This window comes from Channa argus, chromosome 24, assembly GCF_033026475.1.
Source record: "Channa argus isolate prfri chromosome 24, Channa argus male v1.0, whole genome shotgun sequence".
NCBI lineage: Eukaryota > Metazoa > Chordata > Actinopteri > Anabantiformes > Channidae > Channa > Channa argus.
Window position 1 is genome coordinate 2,030,585 of NC_090220.1, and position 18,985 is coordinate 2,049,569.

At 39.7% G+C, this 18,985-nt stretch overlaps 1 protein-coding gene across 5 annotated transcripts; it reads left to right on the forward strand.

Annotated features, from left to right (window-relative positions):
• Nucleotides 1-300: 300 nt before the first annotated feature.
• slc7a1a (solute carrier family 7 member 1a) lies at nucleotides 301-18,946 on the forward strand. 5 transcript variants are annotated; one of them, XM_067494535.1, is made up of 14 exons: nucleotides 301-504; nucleotides 7,726-7,752; nucleotides 7,783-8,000; nucleotides 8,083-8,265; nucleotides 8,426-8,584; nucleotides 8,707-8,884; nucleotides 8,970-9,103; nucleotides 10,504-10,726; nucleotides 11,226-11,365; nucleotides 13,242-13,344; nucleotides 13,781-13,986; nucleotides 14,450-14,601; nucleotides 14,713-14,821; nucleotides 15,385-18,946. In XM_067494535.1, the coding sequence occupies exons 3-14, from the start codon at nucleotides 7,814-7,816 to the stop codon at nucleotides 15,570-15,572; spliced, it is 1,962 nt and encodes a 653-aa protein (XP_067350636.1). In that variant the 5' UTR covers nucleotides 301-504; nucleotides 7,726-7,752; nucleotides 7,783-7,813; the 3' UTR covers nucleotides 15,573-18,946. The 5 variants fall into 5 exon arrangements, with proteins under 5 accessions (XP_067350636.1, XP_067350635.1, XP_067350639.1 ...); XM_067494534.1 differs by having other exon boundaries at nucleotides 302-504; nucleotides 7,726-8,000; XM_067494538.1 differs by lacking the exon at nucleotides 11,226-11,365 and adding an exon at nucleotides 11,943-12,079 and having other exon boundaries at nucleotides 303-504; nucleotides 7,726-8,000.
• Nucleotides 18,947-18,985: the final 39 nt, after the last annotated feature.

Genomic DNA, 18,985 nt, shown 5'->3' on the forward strand with positions numbered 1-18,985 from the left:
AAAGTCCACAATCCACAAATTTTTTTTTTTTCATTCCCCTACAGGCTGACAGTCTGATCATCAATGATCTAAAGGTTTTGTCAGTGCTCAGACAATTAAAAACGTGAGCTTTAGTGGATCACGTACAGACTGTTTTTATTCAGTGTTCGTTCAGTTCGCTTGTTTATGTGAAATCACGTAAAGTAATTTCTTACTGATCCCAGCTATTTGCCACTCGTTGCAGCCGGTTATTAAGTGCAGTTTAAAGCTAATAATTATTGCGCAACTGTAAAAGCAATGAGCGGGCGGGGCTGCTTTGCTGCTGTATCCCCTCCTCCTAAAGGCGCTAAACAGAACAAGCTGTGGTTAAAATCCTTTTAACAGCTGCAAAGACACACTTATTACTTTCTACTGATCGCTGTGGGACGACACAATTAGGTTTATACCGTTTCCAGTTTTTTTTTAGACCAAGGAAAGTCGCCGTCTTGGACCTACTTTTTCATGCGCTCCGGGAGGATTTACAAGGTAAAGAATGATTTTACGACCGTGCGTTCATTGTGTTAGGAATCCACATGGGAGCAGATGGTTAACGAGTGTAAACGACTAAATTCGCGGTCGCACCTTTGCTATCACATCTCATGCTTGACGACTTTCAGGTTGCACACATCAGTTAGTGAGGTTTGTGGAAACGCGTATCTGTGCGTAAAGTTGCAGTTTGAATGTGTGTTGGACTCATGCTTCGACGCACATGCTCGTTTGCCTGAAGCCTTTTTGAACTTACTGTGCTTCATAGTGTGTTGCCAAGAAAATGAGTGGCTGTGTTTTAAGTATGCGTTACTGTAAGTCCGTCCAGAGACGGCATGTGAGCAAGGTGATCGCTGTGCGATTTGGAGCAGGGGAGGTCATTGCAACAGCCCTGGAGACCAAGCGGGACTGGAAGCAGGACAGACAAGTTTGCACAGAATTGGGGGGGTGGGTGCATGTTTCTGTGGAGTGAAAGCAGCAAGTGTCCACTAAGCAGACTGTGGCACGGCAACAAGCAGCAAATCAGAAATGGGTGGAAACGCTAAGGGAAAATTAACAGCATTGTAATGGAAAAGGGTAATTACACTTATACCTTAAATCCTAAAGGAAGACACAGTTTAAGAGAAGGTAGGAGGAAAACTCCATGCATAGTTACATCATTCAGAACTATATCCCCTCCATCAACAAGAACAGTGTGAAGCATTCAGAGGTGGTAACCAACCAAGTCCATTTACTCAAATGGCAAGTTACTGTACTGTAAAACTACGTCCGATGGGAAGAGTGTAATTGTCCACCACATTCATCTGAGAGATTTCGTTATTCGTTTCTTTTTTGCATATGTAGATGATTTTGTAATATAAAAAATAATAATGCTAAAAACTGCTGTATGTGGTCCAAACCAAGTAGCTGTAGTAACAGAGATATTTGACCTTATGTTTATTTATGTATTTATTAATATTACTGTTTAAAAGTGTTTCTTTGAGATGGACTGGACTTGCACAGCTTTTCTTAGTATTGTTAACAGATTAAAATTGTGTTTTTAATACTTAGCAATTTTTAGTTCAGGACTTTAACTCGACTTATTCCAGTGATGTTTTTATTTAGGTAAGTACTTGCATTTTTACTTAAGTAATGAGTTTGTGTACTTCTACCACATCGGTAAACATTGTGGTTGTTGTGCAATTACGCAATTAGCAAATACGATTGGAGTGACTTTTAATATTTCATATTTTTTACGAAGCAGGATGAAAATTTCGGTTTTGAAACCTGCTGAACTATTACATACCTGCACTTTTGTATCCAAGTGAAACCATATTTCATGGATAACACAGTAAAAAGACTTGACCTTTTAAAGCTTGATGACAGTCCAGACCAGTTCTGGGTAGTCTAACTTTAGCTGGACTGAAAGTGGGTCACAAGCAGGCATGTTGCTGAGTGCAGGGCAGTATGTAGCTTATACAAATGCACAGTGATGTGTGTGTGTGTGTGTGTGTGTGTGAGAGAGAGAGAGAGAGAGAGAGAGAAAGCTTTCCAGGTTCCCTTGGATTGTGGGAATGACTTCACCATGTCAGACCTTTATTTTTTTTAGTTGCTGCCCCTCTGGCCAGGCTAATTGTTTGATTAGCTGTAAGCTTAGTATAACCAGCTTTTGTTTGCACCTACAAATAAGATGAAACAATTGTACTGGTGGTTCAACCTGTCAAAACAGTGCGAAAACTTGAAGCGGCTGTAGCTACAATAAATAGAATCAGTGTGTACAAAACATGAATCACAAGCTTATTACACTGTTGGGTAATAGTAATACACACACACACACACACAATGTGCATTCATGCTTACAGAAGTGATTAGTGGCTGGAACAGGAACCTATTGAGATTCTGGGGAATGAACTTTGTATTCAGTGGGCAGTGATACCCCAAACTAGCTTTTTAAATGTCAGACATAAAGTTGATGACTACTATGAATTATCACAATAAAATATACACATACAGTATCCAAATACAAATCTAACAGTGGATATGTTGAAATTTTATTGAGGTTTGTAGTTGAAAACTACTTAGGATTTTCAGCAGCGGACACGTAGTCCACTAAAAATATCATCAAACTAAGAACAGATATATGAGTAAATTCAACCTCCTTTCATACGTGTGTAAGGAATAGATGATTTAGTAAAAGCACTCCAGTGTTTTGGCATCATTTCTGTGTTGGCCGTCTCTGAATGCAAACGGAAAACAGGTCAAGGGTCAGTTGTTTGTTTCTAAAATATGTTATTAGTTCTCTGGCATGTGTTAGAGATGAGGATTGGTCTGAGAGCTAAAGGACACTTTGTCGTTTTGTCACAAGTTTGTTAGTTTTGTTATAGGTTTGATTGTAGATCATTATTCTCTGTGGTTAAAACCTGCCGGCATGATTATGTTTAACTTATTATATTTTATAAACTTACGTTAAGGGTTTAACTATTCTGAAACAATACATGCGACATTAAAACAGTCCTCTGCTGCTAAAGCTTTCTTTGATTGTAGATAATCCTTGTTTAGGAAACTTGGCATTCCATATATGTTGAGTATTACTCATATTTGTTGTTTCTTTTTCTTTTTGTTCACAACGGTGGTGCAGTCTGTGACTTTTGCTGCTCCTCACAGACAGGTGAAGGTGACCCAGTGGCTGGTCAAACAGCAGCCTCAGTGTTTTTAGAGGTGCCACTGGTTACAGCTAGAGCTGCTAGCTGGTTATTTCCCCACAAGGAAAAGTAATCAGATAGCAGGACTTGTGAGCATAGTAGCATAGTAATTAATTAATACATTGATTTCTACTGTACCTAGGAGAGTTAGTGTAGCATCGTGTGTATACAAAAATGTGTGGGACAGAAAATGTCAAGAAGAGTCAGTCAGCGCCAACAGTGTGTGTGAGTAGTTATATAAAGATAAAAGATAAAAACAATACAGCAGCATAGTAAAGAAACTTTCTCCACTATGCGTAAGCATTCATTGACAGAGGAACAGGAACAGCCAGAGAAACAAAGTTGCTCAAGAGAAGTTTGGCTATGACAACAAGAATAGGTGTGTTTAAGCTTTCCGTGATGCAGAGCAACTTACAGGAGAAATACATTCCTGCTACTATTTATTCCATTTTTAGCAGACGCCCTTCATCAAATTTCTGTTACATAAATCCATTTTTTTTTTTTTGTAGTAGTAGTGGCCTTCCTAAATGTCAAGTCAGGTCATATTTATTGCCCTATTTCATTGGCTCCAGAGGATCACACCCCCATTCCTGTTCATCCACTCCCTCACACTGATGGTTTCCCTACCGTACTGCCAAATCTTTTTTAAACTGACTCACTGGGTCATGTGTGTGTGTCAGTTTCAAATAACTAACGTACGAAGACAACGTACTTTCTTAAGGCCTTCATCTCTGTGCAAATAAGCCTTTTGTTATAAAGTGAAGCATGCGCATATAAATGCATAGATTTCAATGCATGTCTGACATCACACCGGGGGCTTTTCTGGATGCAGCTGACTGCTACTTGTCACAGCTTGCTATGGTACATCTCTGATACAAAAGAGCGGCTTCTTCTTATCGTAAACTTTTGCAACTGCATCGCTGTGAATCCGGTGTCTAAGAAGATGTGAAATTATTTCACAGCCGTCAAGCTGCTGCTACGTTCTGACCATGTCCCTGCGTTGCATGTGTATCCATGTATGTGCTGCTTGGAATAGCCAAGCAATGTGATTCCTTCTGTTTCTATTTCCGAACGGTGGTTGTCAAACTCACTGCCCTCTTTACAGCAGCTTGAGGAATAGTTTAATAGATCCCTTGTTTCTGACCTTTTTTTCTATAGGTAATTTTACGTAAGAACTTTGTAGATTTCAGGTACAACTTTAGAACATTGATTTCATTCCTGCTACAACCACAGGGGTTGTTCCATTTAAGTTGTCATCACTTGGTCTGATGAATTATATTGGCAGAAGACAGTTAGTACTTACTGCATACCCTGTGCACTAAGGTGAGTGAGGGGTCATGTGGTTCATGTAGGCTACTTTTCCCTGTGTTGATGCGCGTGTGCATGTGTGCATTCATTATTGTAAGCACTTTATTATTTCCCCCAGCTACCTAAATAGTATTTTCACTAAGCTTTTATTAATGAACTCGGTGGATTTTACAGTTATGTGGCTCACAAGCTGTTGCTGTAATCAGCTTGTTGTTTATCAGAGATAAATATTGACGTGATCACCGACTCAACAGCCTCACTGCTGCTGGTTAATTGCAGAATATTGAGTAATAGTTTTTTTCACAAATTTTGTTTTGTTGGCTAACGATGAGTGATCTGCTAAAAGGATATATTTTTACATGGATTATTTAATATCACTCAGCATTGATAATTATTATGATAATAACAATAATAATACACCATCCTTCCCTTGAAGATGCTGAGAAGAATTTCTGAATTAAAGCAGTTAGTCTGTGAATTAATAAATACAACACAATGCTGGGCAGTGCCACAATGCTACACTATATGGGAGCCCAACTCTCAAGAGCATAATTTCAATAGGATGGCATCCTCACATTTCAGAATCGGATTTTTGTATCACCCATTCCTCCAGTCTGAGTTGGGTAGAATTGTTCAAATCTCTTTAAACATACTCTTTGGTGGATGGTTAATGAGGCTCATTCCGATGAAGTGCACACTTTAAGTGCAACATGACAGATGGTGTCTGAAGCTTTGAATGCCACAGATATTTATGTACATAAATAGTATTAATAGAATTCTGACATTTTATACCATCAACTTTTTCTTTTATCTGAAAAACACTTTCAGCCTCCTAGTTGACATGCAACAAAAGAATAAGAAAGGTTAAAAAAAAAAAAAAAAGGTCATCCGCCTGGCTTACCCTTATGTTGAAGTTTCCATGAGGTGTGACAGGACTGTCCACGTGACCTTTCTATTGTTATGTCCTGTTTTCTGTGGGATTCTGGAATAGTGCCATGATCTAGAAATGCTTCTTCTGCTACATGTAGAACTCACTCATCTTAGGAGGAAATAGTTTATTCCCCTTTCTCTAATTTTTCCCCTTTCTCCTTCCATCTACCCTTCATAGGTTTTCTCCTTTTAACTCTCAGGCTCAGAGTATGAGCTCAGCACTTGGGAACGTGCATGAGATGCTTGACAGATCCTGGCCTAGAGAATCCTGTCAACCAACCATGCATCAAAGCAGTCGTATAGCTTCGTGCAGCTGTGGATGGTTGATGCATGTGGCTGCTCTTTCCTTCTCTTTGTTTAGCACAATTTCCAAGTGTCGTTACTTGTGAAAGTAACATGGTACCAAAGACGAACGTGTCAGTTTGTAATGTAAAAGATGACTGCGCCGGTTTTACAGTCCAGTCCAGTTCACTAGGGATCCTATGTAGCTTGTACAAACACTTTCTGTAGTTTGAGAAAATAGCCCTGGGTTTTACCTTAGTTTTTCCTTAATATATAAAATGTGTCACTACATCACAAACTAGCAGTGTGCGGTTTTAAAGAAGTGAATATTTCTAAGTGAATAAAACACAAAAAAACACATTTCTCTCAGTTTATTTAGTTCGGCCTAAAGTGTCAGACTTTCTTGTTACTGTTTGGGCTGAATTGCTTTACAAGTGCCTGTCACTGTTCAAATTCTTTTTCTTTCGACTTTCACCCCATTGGTGCTCTATATGCTTTCTATGTATTCTAATAGAAGGTGGTGGATTAGCTTTGCTTGCGCTGTATATTTCTTGTGCCATTCGTAGCAGAGTGATGAGCCTCCACAGTATCGTGAATTTTGATTCTCTTTGTGTTGAACAGTGTCTCCCAGGGCTTTGCCTCTTCTCCTGTGAGCTGTTTTATGTTACGTAACATATGTTGACAACGTATTCAACAATGAGATGGATTATCCCTATAGGACCCCAGTTTTTTGGCTTGCTGTCACACATTGTGAATTTGGGTTAGGTTATGCAACACACCAGGAAAAAGTGTTCTACTTACGACTTGGTCGAGCACAAATGAACCCCTTCACTCAATCTGTGATCACTCTGAGGCCGAGGGATCTTTACATACTAAATGATTGCAACTTTAACTTCCTGTGTACATACTCCCACTCAGACACACATGTTACTGTGCCTGTATAAACATAGGCAATTTTAGTTTCCCAGCCAGCCAGAGCCAGTAGTTGGCTCTATTGCAAGGACTGAAAATGGAGGGGGGGGACCTGTACAGATACTCATTTCATCTGGTGTGATTTATGTAGCAGTAGGTGAGAAACAAATCTGTTTAGGAAAGCAAACCGATTTTTAAAATCCTAAACTCCCTAAAGGGCAACAGTAGTTAATACAAAAATCTCAGATGTTTTATTAAAAAGTCCAATTCCATCTCTTTTTTATTAGGTCAGAACATGTTTAACTGTCTCCACACCTGATTACATAACTAGAAGCCCAGTCCCTGGGTGCTTCTCATTATCTTGTTTCTTCTGTCCCTCTTTGGGTGATGCAGAAATACATTCTGCTCCTTTATCATTAATGATGTTGTTACTCTTCAGAGGAGTGAGAAGCCTGTTCATCTGATAGAAAATATAAAAAAAATAGTCTTGACATGATATGCTTACATAATTTCTACTTTCTCTAAAATATATATGCTGCTAAATCATTTCAAACTGTGGGTCTGTTCACAGTATTAAGACAAAATATGGGCTTGTCCAGGGAGTGTTTGCAGAGATATTTCACACACTGCCGAATTGCCAGTAATAACTTTGCACCTTTTATTATTTAGAAAGTACAACACTCTGCAAATGCAAAGCTCTTAATTTGTACAACTGACCCCGCTGTGCTGTTCTCATTAGAACATGCTGCATTAGGTGACAGAACAGAAAAAGAGGACGTCCCATTTCTCTAAAAACCTGTTTCCTTTCCTTTCTTTTCTCTCTAGGATGCAACTGAGATGAACCAGGACACATATCACACTGACAAAAGTTCACAGAAAGCCAAATAGAAAAACCCAATATATATTCTAAATCATAGTGAAATCTCAATATTAAAAGTCATATCCAATACATACGTGTGTGTGTGTGTAAGAGAGAGAGAGAGAGATACACTGGGATTCTAGTTATGTGATCAACTGTGGTAAACCTGTGCTGCTCTGATCAGTTAACAGGAAAATTGAACTTATAACCGACTTAATTACTGACCTTGATGTTTCTTGCTTTGCTCAGGGTGTGTGTGTGACATCTCCCTTGTGACCTCTGGACCCCAGTCAGCCTTCTCCCCTCCCATCCCTTCCCTAACACCAGACCGTGATCCATGGCGCTGGAAAAGCTCCTGAGTTTTGGGAAGCAGTTGCTGAGGGTGAAGGTGGTGGACTGTAACTCGGAGGACTCACGTCTGTCCCGTTGTCTCAACACCTTTGACCTGGTGGCCCTGGGCGTGGGCAGCACGCTTGGTGCTGGCGTCTACGTGTTAGCTGGTGCTGTTGCACGAGAGGATTCAGGTAATGTTACTGTAAAGACTGTGAGTATCTAGTGTCATCTATATCATTTTGTATTAATGTGTTTACTATTGCTCCCCCATAGGTCCAGCTATTGTCTTGTCCTTCCTGATAGCAGCCTTAGCTTCAGTGCTGGCTGGTCTGTGCTATGCGGAGTTTGGAGCCCGTGTTCCCAAGACAGGCTCAGCTTACCTTTACTCCTATGTGACTGTAGGGGAGCTCTGGGCCTTCATCACTGGATGGAATCTCATCCTCTCCTATATCATCGGTAAACCACAAATCAGCACTGACTTTTCTGCTTTGTCAATTTTAGTTACGTTACTGGAAGTAGTTTGTTTTTTGCGTGAACGTGAAGAATGAGAGATGACGGAACAGCAGAAAGTTCAGCAAACAAAATGGTTAAATGTACTGATCTCTGGTCATCTCAGGTACGTCCAGTGTGGCGCGTGCATGGAGCGCCACCTTTGATGAGTTGATAGGAAAGCACATAGAGCACTTCTGCAGGGAACACATGTCTATGAATGCACCTGGTATATTGGCAGAGTATCCTGACATTTTTGCAGTTTTCATCATAATTACTCTTACAGGTAAGACAGCCTCCTTCTTTCAGTCTGAACCTCTCTCTTGTTCATCACATCAAATGTTACTGACTTTGTTTTTCTTTTCTTTTTTCTTTTTTTTGGGGGTGGGGGGGCTGCTCCCATCTAAGGACTGTTGGCATTTGGGGTCAAAGAATCAGCAATGGTGAACAAGGTTTTTACGTGCATCAACGTCCTGGTCTTGTTGTTCATGGTGATCTCTGGCCTGGTCAAAGGGACACTCAAGAACTGGCAGCTAGACCCAGAAGAGATCCTACACCCCAGTTACAACTACAACTCCAGTTTTAAGTAAGAATGTGCTCACTTAACTTCTTTGACGTGTCCAAATGTCAATTTGTTTTATTAGTTGTAATTATTGTCCCCTTCTGTCCAGTCTGACAGGGACCCTGCCAACCAAAGAGAGTTTAGGAGAAGGTGGCTTCATGCCGTTTGGCATTTCAGGCGTTCTATCTGGAGCTGCTACCTGTTTCTATGCCTTTGTCGGATTTGACTGCATCGCCACCACAGGTCAGTGAAAAATGACACCAAGAAACAGACATTTTGATCTACGTCTCGTATGTCTTTGACTGTCTCAAGTGTATGTTTCAGTCTGGGGGGTGGGAGCCGGTGTAACCGGATAGGGAGTTGGTGCTACCATTTCAGTCCTGAGCTTGTCTCAACATTTACGAGCATTACATAAGTGGGCGAGAGCAGAGACATATATTCCGGTTGGTCACTACTCAGTACTTTTATGATGAAAGCTTAGGGAGTATGTAATGGAGTGAGATTGTATGGGGACATTTTATTCTATACATTTTAATTACTAGTTGTGTGTCTTTACATGTGAGTCCTGTGTAAGCACTTTGGAGCCTCTGGGTTGTAAAAAAAAACAAAACTGTGTGTGTACAAATGTCTTTCAGCTTGCAAGCTTTCTGGCCCTCTGGCTTTTCCCACCCATTTTTTCCTATAGTTTGATTGGATGAAGTAAAGTTAACGCTGAATGTTTGTTTAAGTTTGGCTTGTGGGTGTGTGTGTGTGGGTGTGTGTGGGTGTGTGTGTGTGTGTGTGTGTGTGTGTGTGTTCTAGCACCTAAAGCTAAGTTGGCAAAAAGCCATTATTCCCTTCCTGTCAACATACATACACTCACAAAGTCATACATCTGTAGATCCACATAATTGTCCTCATTGTTGTAATTTTTATGAATCTTCACATTGATTTTATGTGTCACCTAACACGAATAGTAGTGGAGCAGAGAATTCATACAGTGTTACACACACTCCATCATTGTGATGTGATTGTGATGAACATTCTCTTTAGAAACACTGTTGCGTAATTGCCTACAGCTGAACAGTTGGGTGTTTCAGGCTTGTGGGTGCACATGGAAAATAAGCTCCTTGTTCTGTTTGTGAAATATATATAAATACATTTGTTTCTCAGGTCATAAAAGAGGGAATTGTGTGTCCCGAATCTGCTCACACCTGATATTAAAGTGCGATTTGTTGGTCACAAACACTGATATAGCAGCTAATAAAGGGATGTTGAACTGATGCAATAACAGTTAGAGTATTTAAAAGTAATTATTCATTAAACAACCTTTCTTTAAGATATCACTTCATTTGACAACTTTAAGTTTACAGTTCAGTTATTTTTAAATAATGTCAATACAACCATAGCACTTTTACTCATCTGTAATGGTGGAAACAGCTTCAATGTTGGACACAACAAATTGTCAATGCATTTATAGAAAAGGATGAAAACCTAAATAATGTTTCAGCTACTCGCTTCCTGTGTTTGTGATTCAAATAGAACTTTTTCTTTTAAAATCAAATATAAAGACAAATACAAAGTGACCACCGGGTGAAGCAATACATGAATAAACGAATATTTATTGCTTCTTAAACTGTGTCTTTTCACCCTCTACCTCTCAGGTGAAGAAGTGAAGAACCCCCAGAGAGCCATCCCTATCGGCATTGTGTCCTCGCTGCTCATTTGCTTCGTAGCATACTTCTGTGTGTCTGCAGCCCTCACCCTCATGATGCCATACTACTTGCTGGACAGCAACAGCCCTCTTCCTGTAGCTTTTAAGTATGTTGGATGGGAAGGAGCCAAATATGCTGTAGCTGTAGGCTCTCTTTGTGCTCTCTCTACTAGGTAAGCAGTTACACACTCCTTTACTGGCCTGTGCATTTAATGCATGCTGATGTACTCCAGTTCTCTGTCTCTCTGCATGTGTGTGTGTGTGTGTGTGTGTGTGTGTGCATCCCTCAACTAAAAGTGAAAGCCCTGCTAAGAATATACTGTACCTACCCAGTGTACCTGTGTAACAGACTCGTGACACCAAAGCATTTTAAATTTTTAAATTTTAAACTGGGGTTATATTGTGCATATACAATCTAGAATTATATGCGGAAGTAATATTTTTTTTAATTAAAAGCATGTGTGCATAATACATTTGAGGTGAGGTTAATGGGTGTAAACAGATGTGTGATTTTATTAAAACTACTTGTTCTACTATACAGTATGCCATGATGTGTAAACATATTGTATGTATACTGTATGATGCTGCTTGTGTATGTCAGGTGGGGTCTCTCCATGTATATTCTTGTGGTGTATGTGTGGATACGATAAATGCTGGTCTTCCCCCCGGTAGCCTGCTGGGTGCTATGTTTCCTATGCCCCGTGTGCTCTGGGCTATGGCAGACGATGGGCTGCTTTTCAAGTTCATGGCCGGGATCAGCCCCCGCACCAAAACCCCGCTAATTGCAACCCTCACCTCTGGTATAGGAGCAGGTGAGACACTAACACGCATGTTTTGAGATTGCATTCATGTTCACTTACGTTCCTACAGTGCTTCACTCAAGCATACAAAGGGCATCACTAACTATGTTCCTGCTCTACATGGCCAAGCCACCTTTTAGTTAACTAAACAGTCCATGTTATTCTAAGCCCGACTTTTTTATTCTTCTAACATGTGTCAGTGACTATACAGTAACTTTTCTAATCTTGCTGGAACAGAAATTCCAAACTAAACTGCATGGTGGAAAAACCCAATATTTTATATTGGAATGGAAAGTAACAGCATGTGAAGCACCATGTATGAAAAAATCTGGCTTTTTGGCTTCAGTGTCCTTGGATGAGCATCATAACCCCGCTGTTCCACAGTGCAGCCAGTCTGGTATCCCACCATACATGCTCCCGCCCCAAATCCATAACTTCTATCTTGCCGCTATAATTTGTCTTCTTTTTTCAAAATCTTCTACTTTTTCTCCAATTGATTTCATCCAATCTTTCGTTTACCCTTTTTTCTTCCACCCTACACCTACAACTATCATCCCAATCTGATGTTTTCCTCCCCATGCCACCCCAGTCTATTGGGTTCCATGTTCCCCCTTCCCCGTATCATCTTTGCCATGGCTCGGGATGGCCTGCTCTTCTCCTTCCTGGCTCACATCAGCGAGAGGAAATCCCCCATAACGTCTACTGTGACTGCCGGGGTTATGTCTGGTAAGATGAATAGGGGGTGTAAAGTAAAGAGGGATAAGGAAAAGGTAGGCCTTTATTTAAAAAGTAGGAAGAAGGAGAAATGGGGATTAAGGAGGCTGCAGCACAAACCTGTAATAAGGTGTAAGATATGAAATGAAATATGAACGTTAAATGAAAGAAATGTAAGGGTGACTTAATGTAAGTTAAGTCCAACAATAACTTCAAGAGACAATGTAAAGATGTGTCTTTCCAAATTATTTGTAATTATTTATAGTTGTCGTTTCTATTTCTAATGATTATGAAGTATAAAGAAGTATGAAGGGTCAGTGAAGGGGTTTTTAATAAAGACAAAAAGAACCAAGGCTTTCAATAAAATCATTCAAGGAAAGAAATTGCTTGGATGAGAATGAGAGGAGAAATTAGTCAAATTAAAAAAATGCTGACAAAAACACAATCTTTCTGTTTGTGTAGTTATTTATTCTGAATTTATTTTAGGAGATATGATGTACTTTAGAGGTATAGAAGGTATTTTGTTTAGTTGCTTATCATTTATGCAACGTGCTGTATGATAATCAATGATGTGAGTGTCATTAGTATTTAACAAATATACTGTAAATGTTGCCATTATGATGATGCTGATGCTGATGCTTATGAAGAGACAACGTTATTGTGATTTATCCTCTAGGGGTCACGCATGACTGTATCAAACTTTGTACCTGTCTATCATTTGCACTTCAACATATTTCACTGGATAAGTCAAAACTTTAACCGGCTGGTGATTCCAGGGGAAAGTCAGAGAGCATCTGGATAACATGAATATATGTACAAAATTCCATGACCATTCGATAGTTGATGAGATATTACAGTCTGGACCAAAGTGGTGGACACATTGCTCTAAATTGTCTTAGAGACATCACACCTAGAGTCAGCTTGCTTTGTGTCTTAATGGTTGTTACACCTTTCACCCACAATGAAAAGGTTTCAAACCACATTTTCCTACATGACCTTCTGTTGTCTAAAAGTGACAATAGCACTGCTTGGATTTAAAGAAGTATTATCAATATTGATAGATGAACGTCCATTGTATCGAGCATTTACTACATAGAATAGGTTCATAGGATCAAACAAATATTTTTGGTTTTACCAATTTTCCCTTTTTTCTGTCTGTTTTTGCTCTTTGTAGCAATAATGGCCTTTCTGTTTGACCTGAAGGACCTGGTGGACCTGATGTCAATAGGGACTCTGCTGGCATACACATTAGTAGCTGCCTGTGTCCTGGTGCTCAGGTCAGTGGGGAGACCTAAAGATATGGAGCCTTATGTGGGACAATTACTGTAGTTGACAATCAGATGTCCATTTGATAATGTGGGGTAGAAATCACATTGACAAGCAGTTGGTGAAGGAGAGAAATATCATGCTGAAGATGGTCCAGCATGAGGCTGAAAGTCTTCACAGTTTCATCACCATATTCCTGTTGCCACATTTAGTATGTTTATAGGTCTCTTTAGCAACTTGTGAAAGTCAGCATTTATGTTGAAAGTGAGTTCATACTCATGTCAACTGCCATTCTCAATTTGTGCTCTTTAATTTGTAGTCATTCCTATAGTTTTGCATAACTCTATATTTATCTCTTAGCGCATTACTGCTGGGACCAGCAAATACTTGTTTGTGTGTGACTACAGAGAGTTGCTGAGTTAAATCAGCTTCGTTTGACTGTTTCAGGTACCAGCCGGAGCAGCCCAGTCTGGGGTATCATATAGCAAGTAACCAGGAGGAGGTGGAGCTGAGCGATGGCATCAGTGTCCCCAGTATGGGCATTCTGCCTGGTGTGGAGGAGAGGTTTAGCTTCAAGACCCTGCTTCTCCCTCAGAATCCTGAGCCATCCACACTGTCCGGCTCCACTGTCAACATCTGCACCTCTGCCATGGGTAAGTGACCCAGATACCAGCCTTACTTTTTATACGGTAGTGAAATAAAATAATATAAAATAGTAAGAATGAAATAGTTGGAGTGGGGGCCTGGTGGCCCTGGGTTCAAATCCCACCACACCAGGTGTGGCCCCGCCCACCCACCAAGGTCCAGCCTGGTGCCAGTCCCGAGCCCAGATTAAAAAAAAAATAGGAGGGTTGCAGCAGGAAGAGCATCCAGCATAAAAATTTAAATCAAGATACGGAACATGTTCTCCTGTGGTGACCCCTGAAGGAACGAGCCTAAAGCTTTTGATCTTTTTAAGTTAAAACGTTAGAATAAATACGGTGCATCTAGATAAAGATTTACAAAAATTAGAAATTATAATTATAAATTACATGTACTGAATCTTCTCTGTCAGTTTACTGTTGTAAAATAAAAAAGGACACATGAAATAATACAGATTTTTATGTTCTTCTGCAGGTATGTTGATCCTGATGTTCAGTATATTGGCAGTTCAAGGAGGCGCAGCCTTGTGGAACATTGTAGCCCTTTGTTTGATCTTTATGGTGTGTCTCCTCCTTACCTTTATCATCTGGAGACAGCCGGAGAGCAAGACAAAGCTCTCTTTTAAGGTTTGAGTATGGAATTTAATTCTGTGTACTTTAAAACCCTTGGACATTACACTTGATGTGTCTTCACACAAATTGTCTCTTTTTTGTTCCTCTGCAATACTTGACTCCCAGGTTCCCCTGCTGCCCTTTATTCCAGTGATCAGCATGTTTGTCAATGTCTACCTCATGATGCAGCTGGACAGAGGCACTTGGGTACGATTTTCCATCTGGATGGCTCTAGGTAATTAAACTACATTACAAGCATACTCATGCAAACCCCTTTTGCTTCCTACTAAAGGAAGAACAATCACCTTTCATTTGATATTCTCTGGCTGAAGAATGGTCTCTCTTACGTCTCATCTGCTGCACTTGTAGACCACACAGGGGGGGTGGCACATTCAGCAAAACATTTGATAATGAGTTTGTGTGTTGGCCACCGAAATGAGACATGGTTGTTTAAAAAAAGGTCGTCTAATTGTTAGGATTTTAAATGTTGACAGTAGTTTATTGCATTAAAATGCATTGAGTCAGAGCTCAGCAGCATCAACAAGAGGACTCTTAAAATGCCCGGTTGGTATTTTCGTGACCTTCAGGTCCAAGCATACATTTCACCAAACAGAAAACTGCAAAAAGCACAACACAACTACATAGGTATTATTGCTAGTCTTCAAGTTTCCGTCTGCTGGCGTGAGCTGACACAACAGACTGGACGTTTCAAAAACAATCAAAAATCCTAATTTAGTTTCCGAGCAGCTGCTGTACATTACGCAAAGAGTGACACTGTGCCTTGCTCTGCTCTCTTAGGTTTGGTGATCTACTTCTGCTATGGCATTCACCACAGCACTGAGGCCATGTTGGGACACCCATCTACAGACACAGAGATGAGCAGCTTTAAGCGCCATGATCATGAATCAGAATGCATGTCTCCAGAGAAGGAGGCTTTCCTTCACAATGGAATCCATGCAAGAGAAGAGGACGATAGAGATTTGTAAAAGTATTAGAACATGCTGTGTAGATCTCAACCTGCCCTGACGCCAGCCTGTCTATGTGAAACTATTTCTGCCTCTCAGTCCCTCACTGGCAGTGCTCCTTTTAGGGGAAAGTAATGATAAGTAACTTCTAAATTACAGAAACCTGTGACTTTCCTCATTGACTGATGGTTAAAACAAAGACAGCTGTTGATGAATGTTAATGAAAGCCAGAACCTCTAAAGCCATACTTGGTATGTTGGCATTGACATTTCTAATTTCAGTATTTTGCTTTATTTTGAGGTCTAGCTGCGTGTTGTTGACCATGTGAGGGGGCAGGGCTAATACTTGGGATTCATAGATAATGGGAGACCATACTATTTGTCTTTTGGTCTTCATGTTGGGTCATATTTTCTTTTTGGAGAGTGTCTGGGTTAAATTACTAGAAGTAGGACTATGTGCTCCTGTGGTAACATCTGTCATCTTGGTGACCTTCACCGGTAATTCACTCTTTGTCCCTCAGTTTGCCTTCTTTCATAATTTTATTATGAAGGAATTCATTAAATTATTATTAATGTAAATATGATGAAATGGGCATTGCAATGATTTGCAAATTTTTTGAAATCGTTTTTTTTTTTTTATTCCACTTAGTACAAATAAAACATTTCAGATGTTAAAGCTGAGAAGACTGAAACCAGCATTGTTTCAAAAAAGTTGGGACGGGAGCAAAGAAAAACAAGAAATTGGTGCTACTACTATTAATGCTACAGCAATGAAAGCCTTTTGGAACATCTTCCAACTAATTCAATTTATTGACCCGCAGGTATAAAAATGCATCTCAGAGAAGCTGAAATGCTTTTTAGAAGTGAAGATGTGGAAAGGATCTTACTGTGCAAAACAAGTTGTTCAAGAATTTATTTTATCAACACAATAACAAACCACATTGTTCACATAGTCCAACAGCATGGATTTGTAGTGCAAGAGTCAAGGTTCTAAAATGGCGCCCATAATAAACATGGTGCATTATGGGGCTAAAAATACAATAAAGGAGGCCCAACAAACTGTGGAGTAGCTGACATCCAATATAAAGAAAACAAGGGAAATGACTTATTTTCTTAAATTAAAGCACTAAGTCTCCTCAGTTCTAGTGTAGACTTGCAGGCTGTTGTTGGAAGATGTCGTGCCTCACAGGGATAAATATGCCCCTGTCACAAATTTGTTTGAAACATATTGCTGGCCTCAAATTCTAAATAAACATTTAAAAAAATATTTCAGTTTGGAATTTGGTACGTTGTCTTCATACAATTTACAATACAAACTGGTTCGAAATGACTTCTAAATGATTGTATTTTCTTTTCATGAAGACATTATCCAAACCTTTTTGAAAATGAGGTTTGTGCATAATGGAAGACGCCGTGTGGGAAGACACACCTCAGTATTAAAAGCAAACATGTACCAATAGCTGCATTCTCCTGAACCTGCCAATTCTTATGTAACTGATGTTGAAATGCTACTGTAACAGTCTTCTGTCAAGTGGGGGCTTGCAAAATACACACTACAACACATCTGGCTTATCAATGATATAATTACCTTCTAGTCACCAGCAGAAACGGGTGGGTGGGCTTATGGCAGTACTTAAGTAGGTCAGCAGGAAACTGTAGAGCTTGAAGTTCCCATATGTCTAATTTTGAGTCAAAAGAAAGTTTGAGGCTTTCACTTGCAAACACTGGCATTTTGTTGTTGGCTCTAAAATATGGTTTAGTCTGAGCAAGAAGCAGTTATGAACAACATTAGGTCATGGATCTGTATGCAAATTATGATGCGAAAGCTCTACCACATCCTTCTGGACATTTTTTTACTCTGTATCTCAGTGTAAGTTAGTCGAAAGCCTAACAGCAACATTTTAAATTGTCAAAAGATGTGAGTAGACATACTGTTAACTGAGACAGTTTTCTCACAGTGCTGGCAGCTGTGTGTTTTTAAAATTTTGTCGCATTTAATTTTACTTTTCCAAAATAATACAGGCTGACTCTTTTCTTTAAATATTGAGTGACTCAATGTCTTGTTTTTCATGCAAATGAATGTCTTTATATTAGCCCCTTCATTATCATTTCCAGTGTGTTTTTCAAATAATGAATCAGATTAAACTAAATATCCATAAGCAAAAGCTTACAACGGATTTATGGCACATGTACAACTTCACTTTTTTGTTTGTGGTCATCAAAACATATACACGTTTAGATCTCTTGTCATCAAAGTTGACTCCACTAACTCTTTCTGTCTTATCGAAACCTGCACTACACTTGGTAAAATCCACCACGAGCAGTTTGGTCAGATTTTGGCTTGTTATACAAGTGTGGCAAATGGGGACGACAGCAGCTCAGTATGTTGAGAGGCCACCTACCAACCATAGGGTTGGAGCTGCCCCGCTCCCCCTGACCACATGCCTAATTGTCCCCGGGCAAGACACCGAAACCTGCAACAGCCCAGTCCCCTCCCCAGCCGTGCAGTGCCACTCCCAAGCCCGGCAGAAATTGGGGAGGGTCTCCTCAAGAAGGGCGTCCGGCGTAAAAACTGTGCCAAGTCAACATACAGACATATGATTCGCTGTGGCGACACTGAACTCACAGGATTAGACAAAAGGACAAATAAAATAATAATAATAAGTAGGACAAACATAGACTCATGTAATCTCCGACTAACACCAACTTAAGTGATGTAACTTGAAGCCTGAAAGACATTTTATGCAGAAGTCATGTGCAAGACCTGTAGACAAAGTGGAGTAAATGAGTTTCCTTTGACCCCATATTTCCTTAGTCTCTTAATTCTTCTATTTAGTTTTAACCTTTAAGTGTACTCACTGTGGTTGGGGGAGTCTTTACAATAAATTACATGTATACTCAAGATTGTGTATATAAAATGTGTATAAATCTTGAAATAAATTATTTGTAAATTGTTATTTTCAAAGCCTATGACATTTGTGGTTGTAGGTTCTAGCATTGTGTTCCCTACATTGTGTTTACAAGACCAGAACATCTGAAGCTTCGTACCCTTGCGATGGGCAGAACTTCTGCCTTCACCCTGCCTTTCCAGGGCTTTTGGTCGTTTTTTGTACTTAAGCTTGACATAAAGCCAAATGAATTCAAACAAATTGCCATTACCCATAATTTTGTTAGTTAAAAAGACACTCATCCGATTCATGCTTTGTTTTATAGTCTCTTTGTTAGTTGTGAATATCTATACTCGTTTGCTTTTTTTGTTCTCCGTGTCATTTACACGTCATTTTCCGTTGAATCAATATAAAGGGATGCATGTGTATCTTCTGGCATATTAAGTACCTCTGATTACTTCGCGTTGTGCCAAACCCAGTGTTTACTTCTGAAATAAACTATACTAATAATTTGTGTCACATTCTATGGCTACTGATGGTTACATTG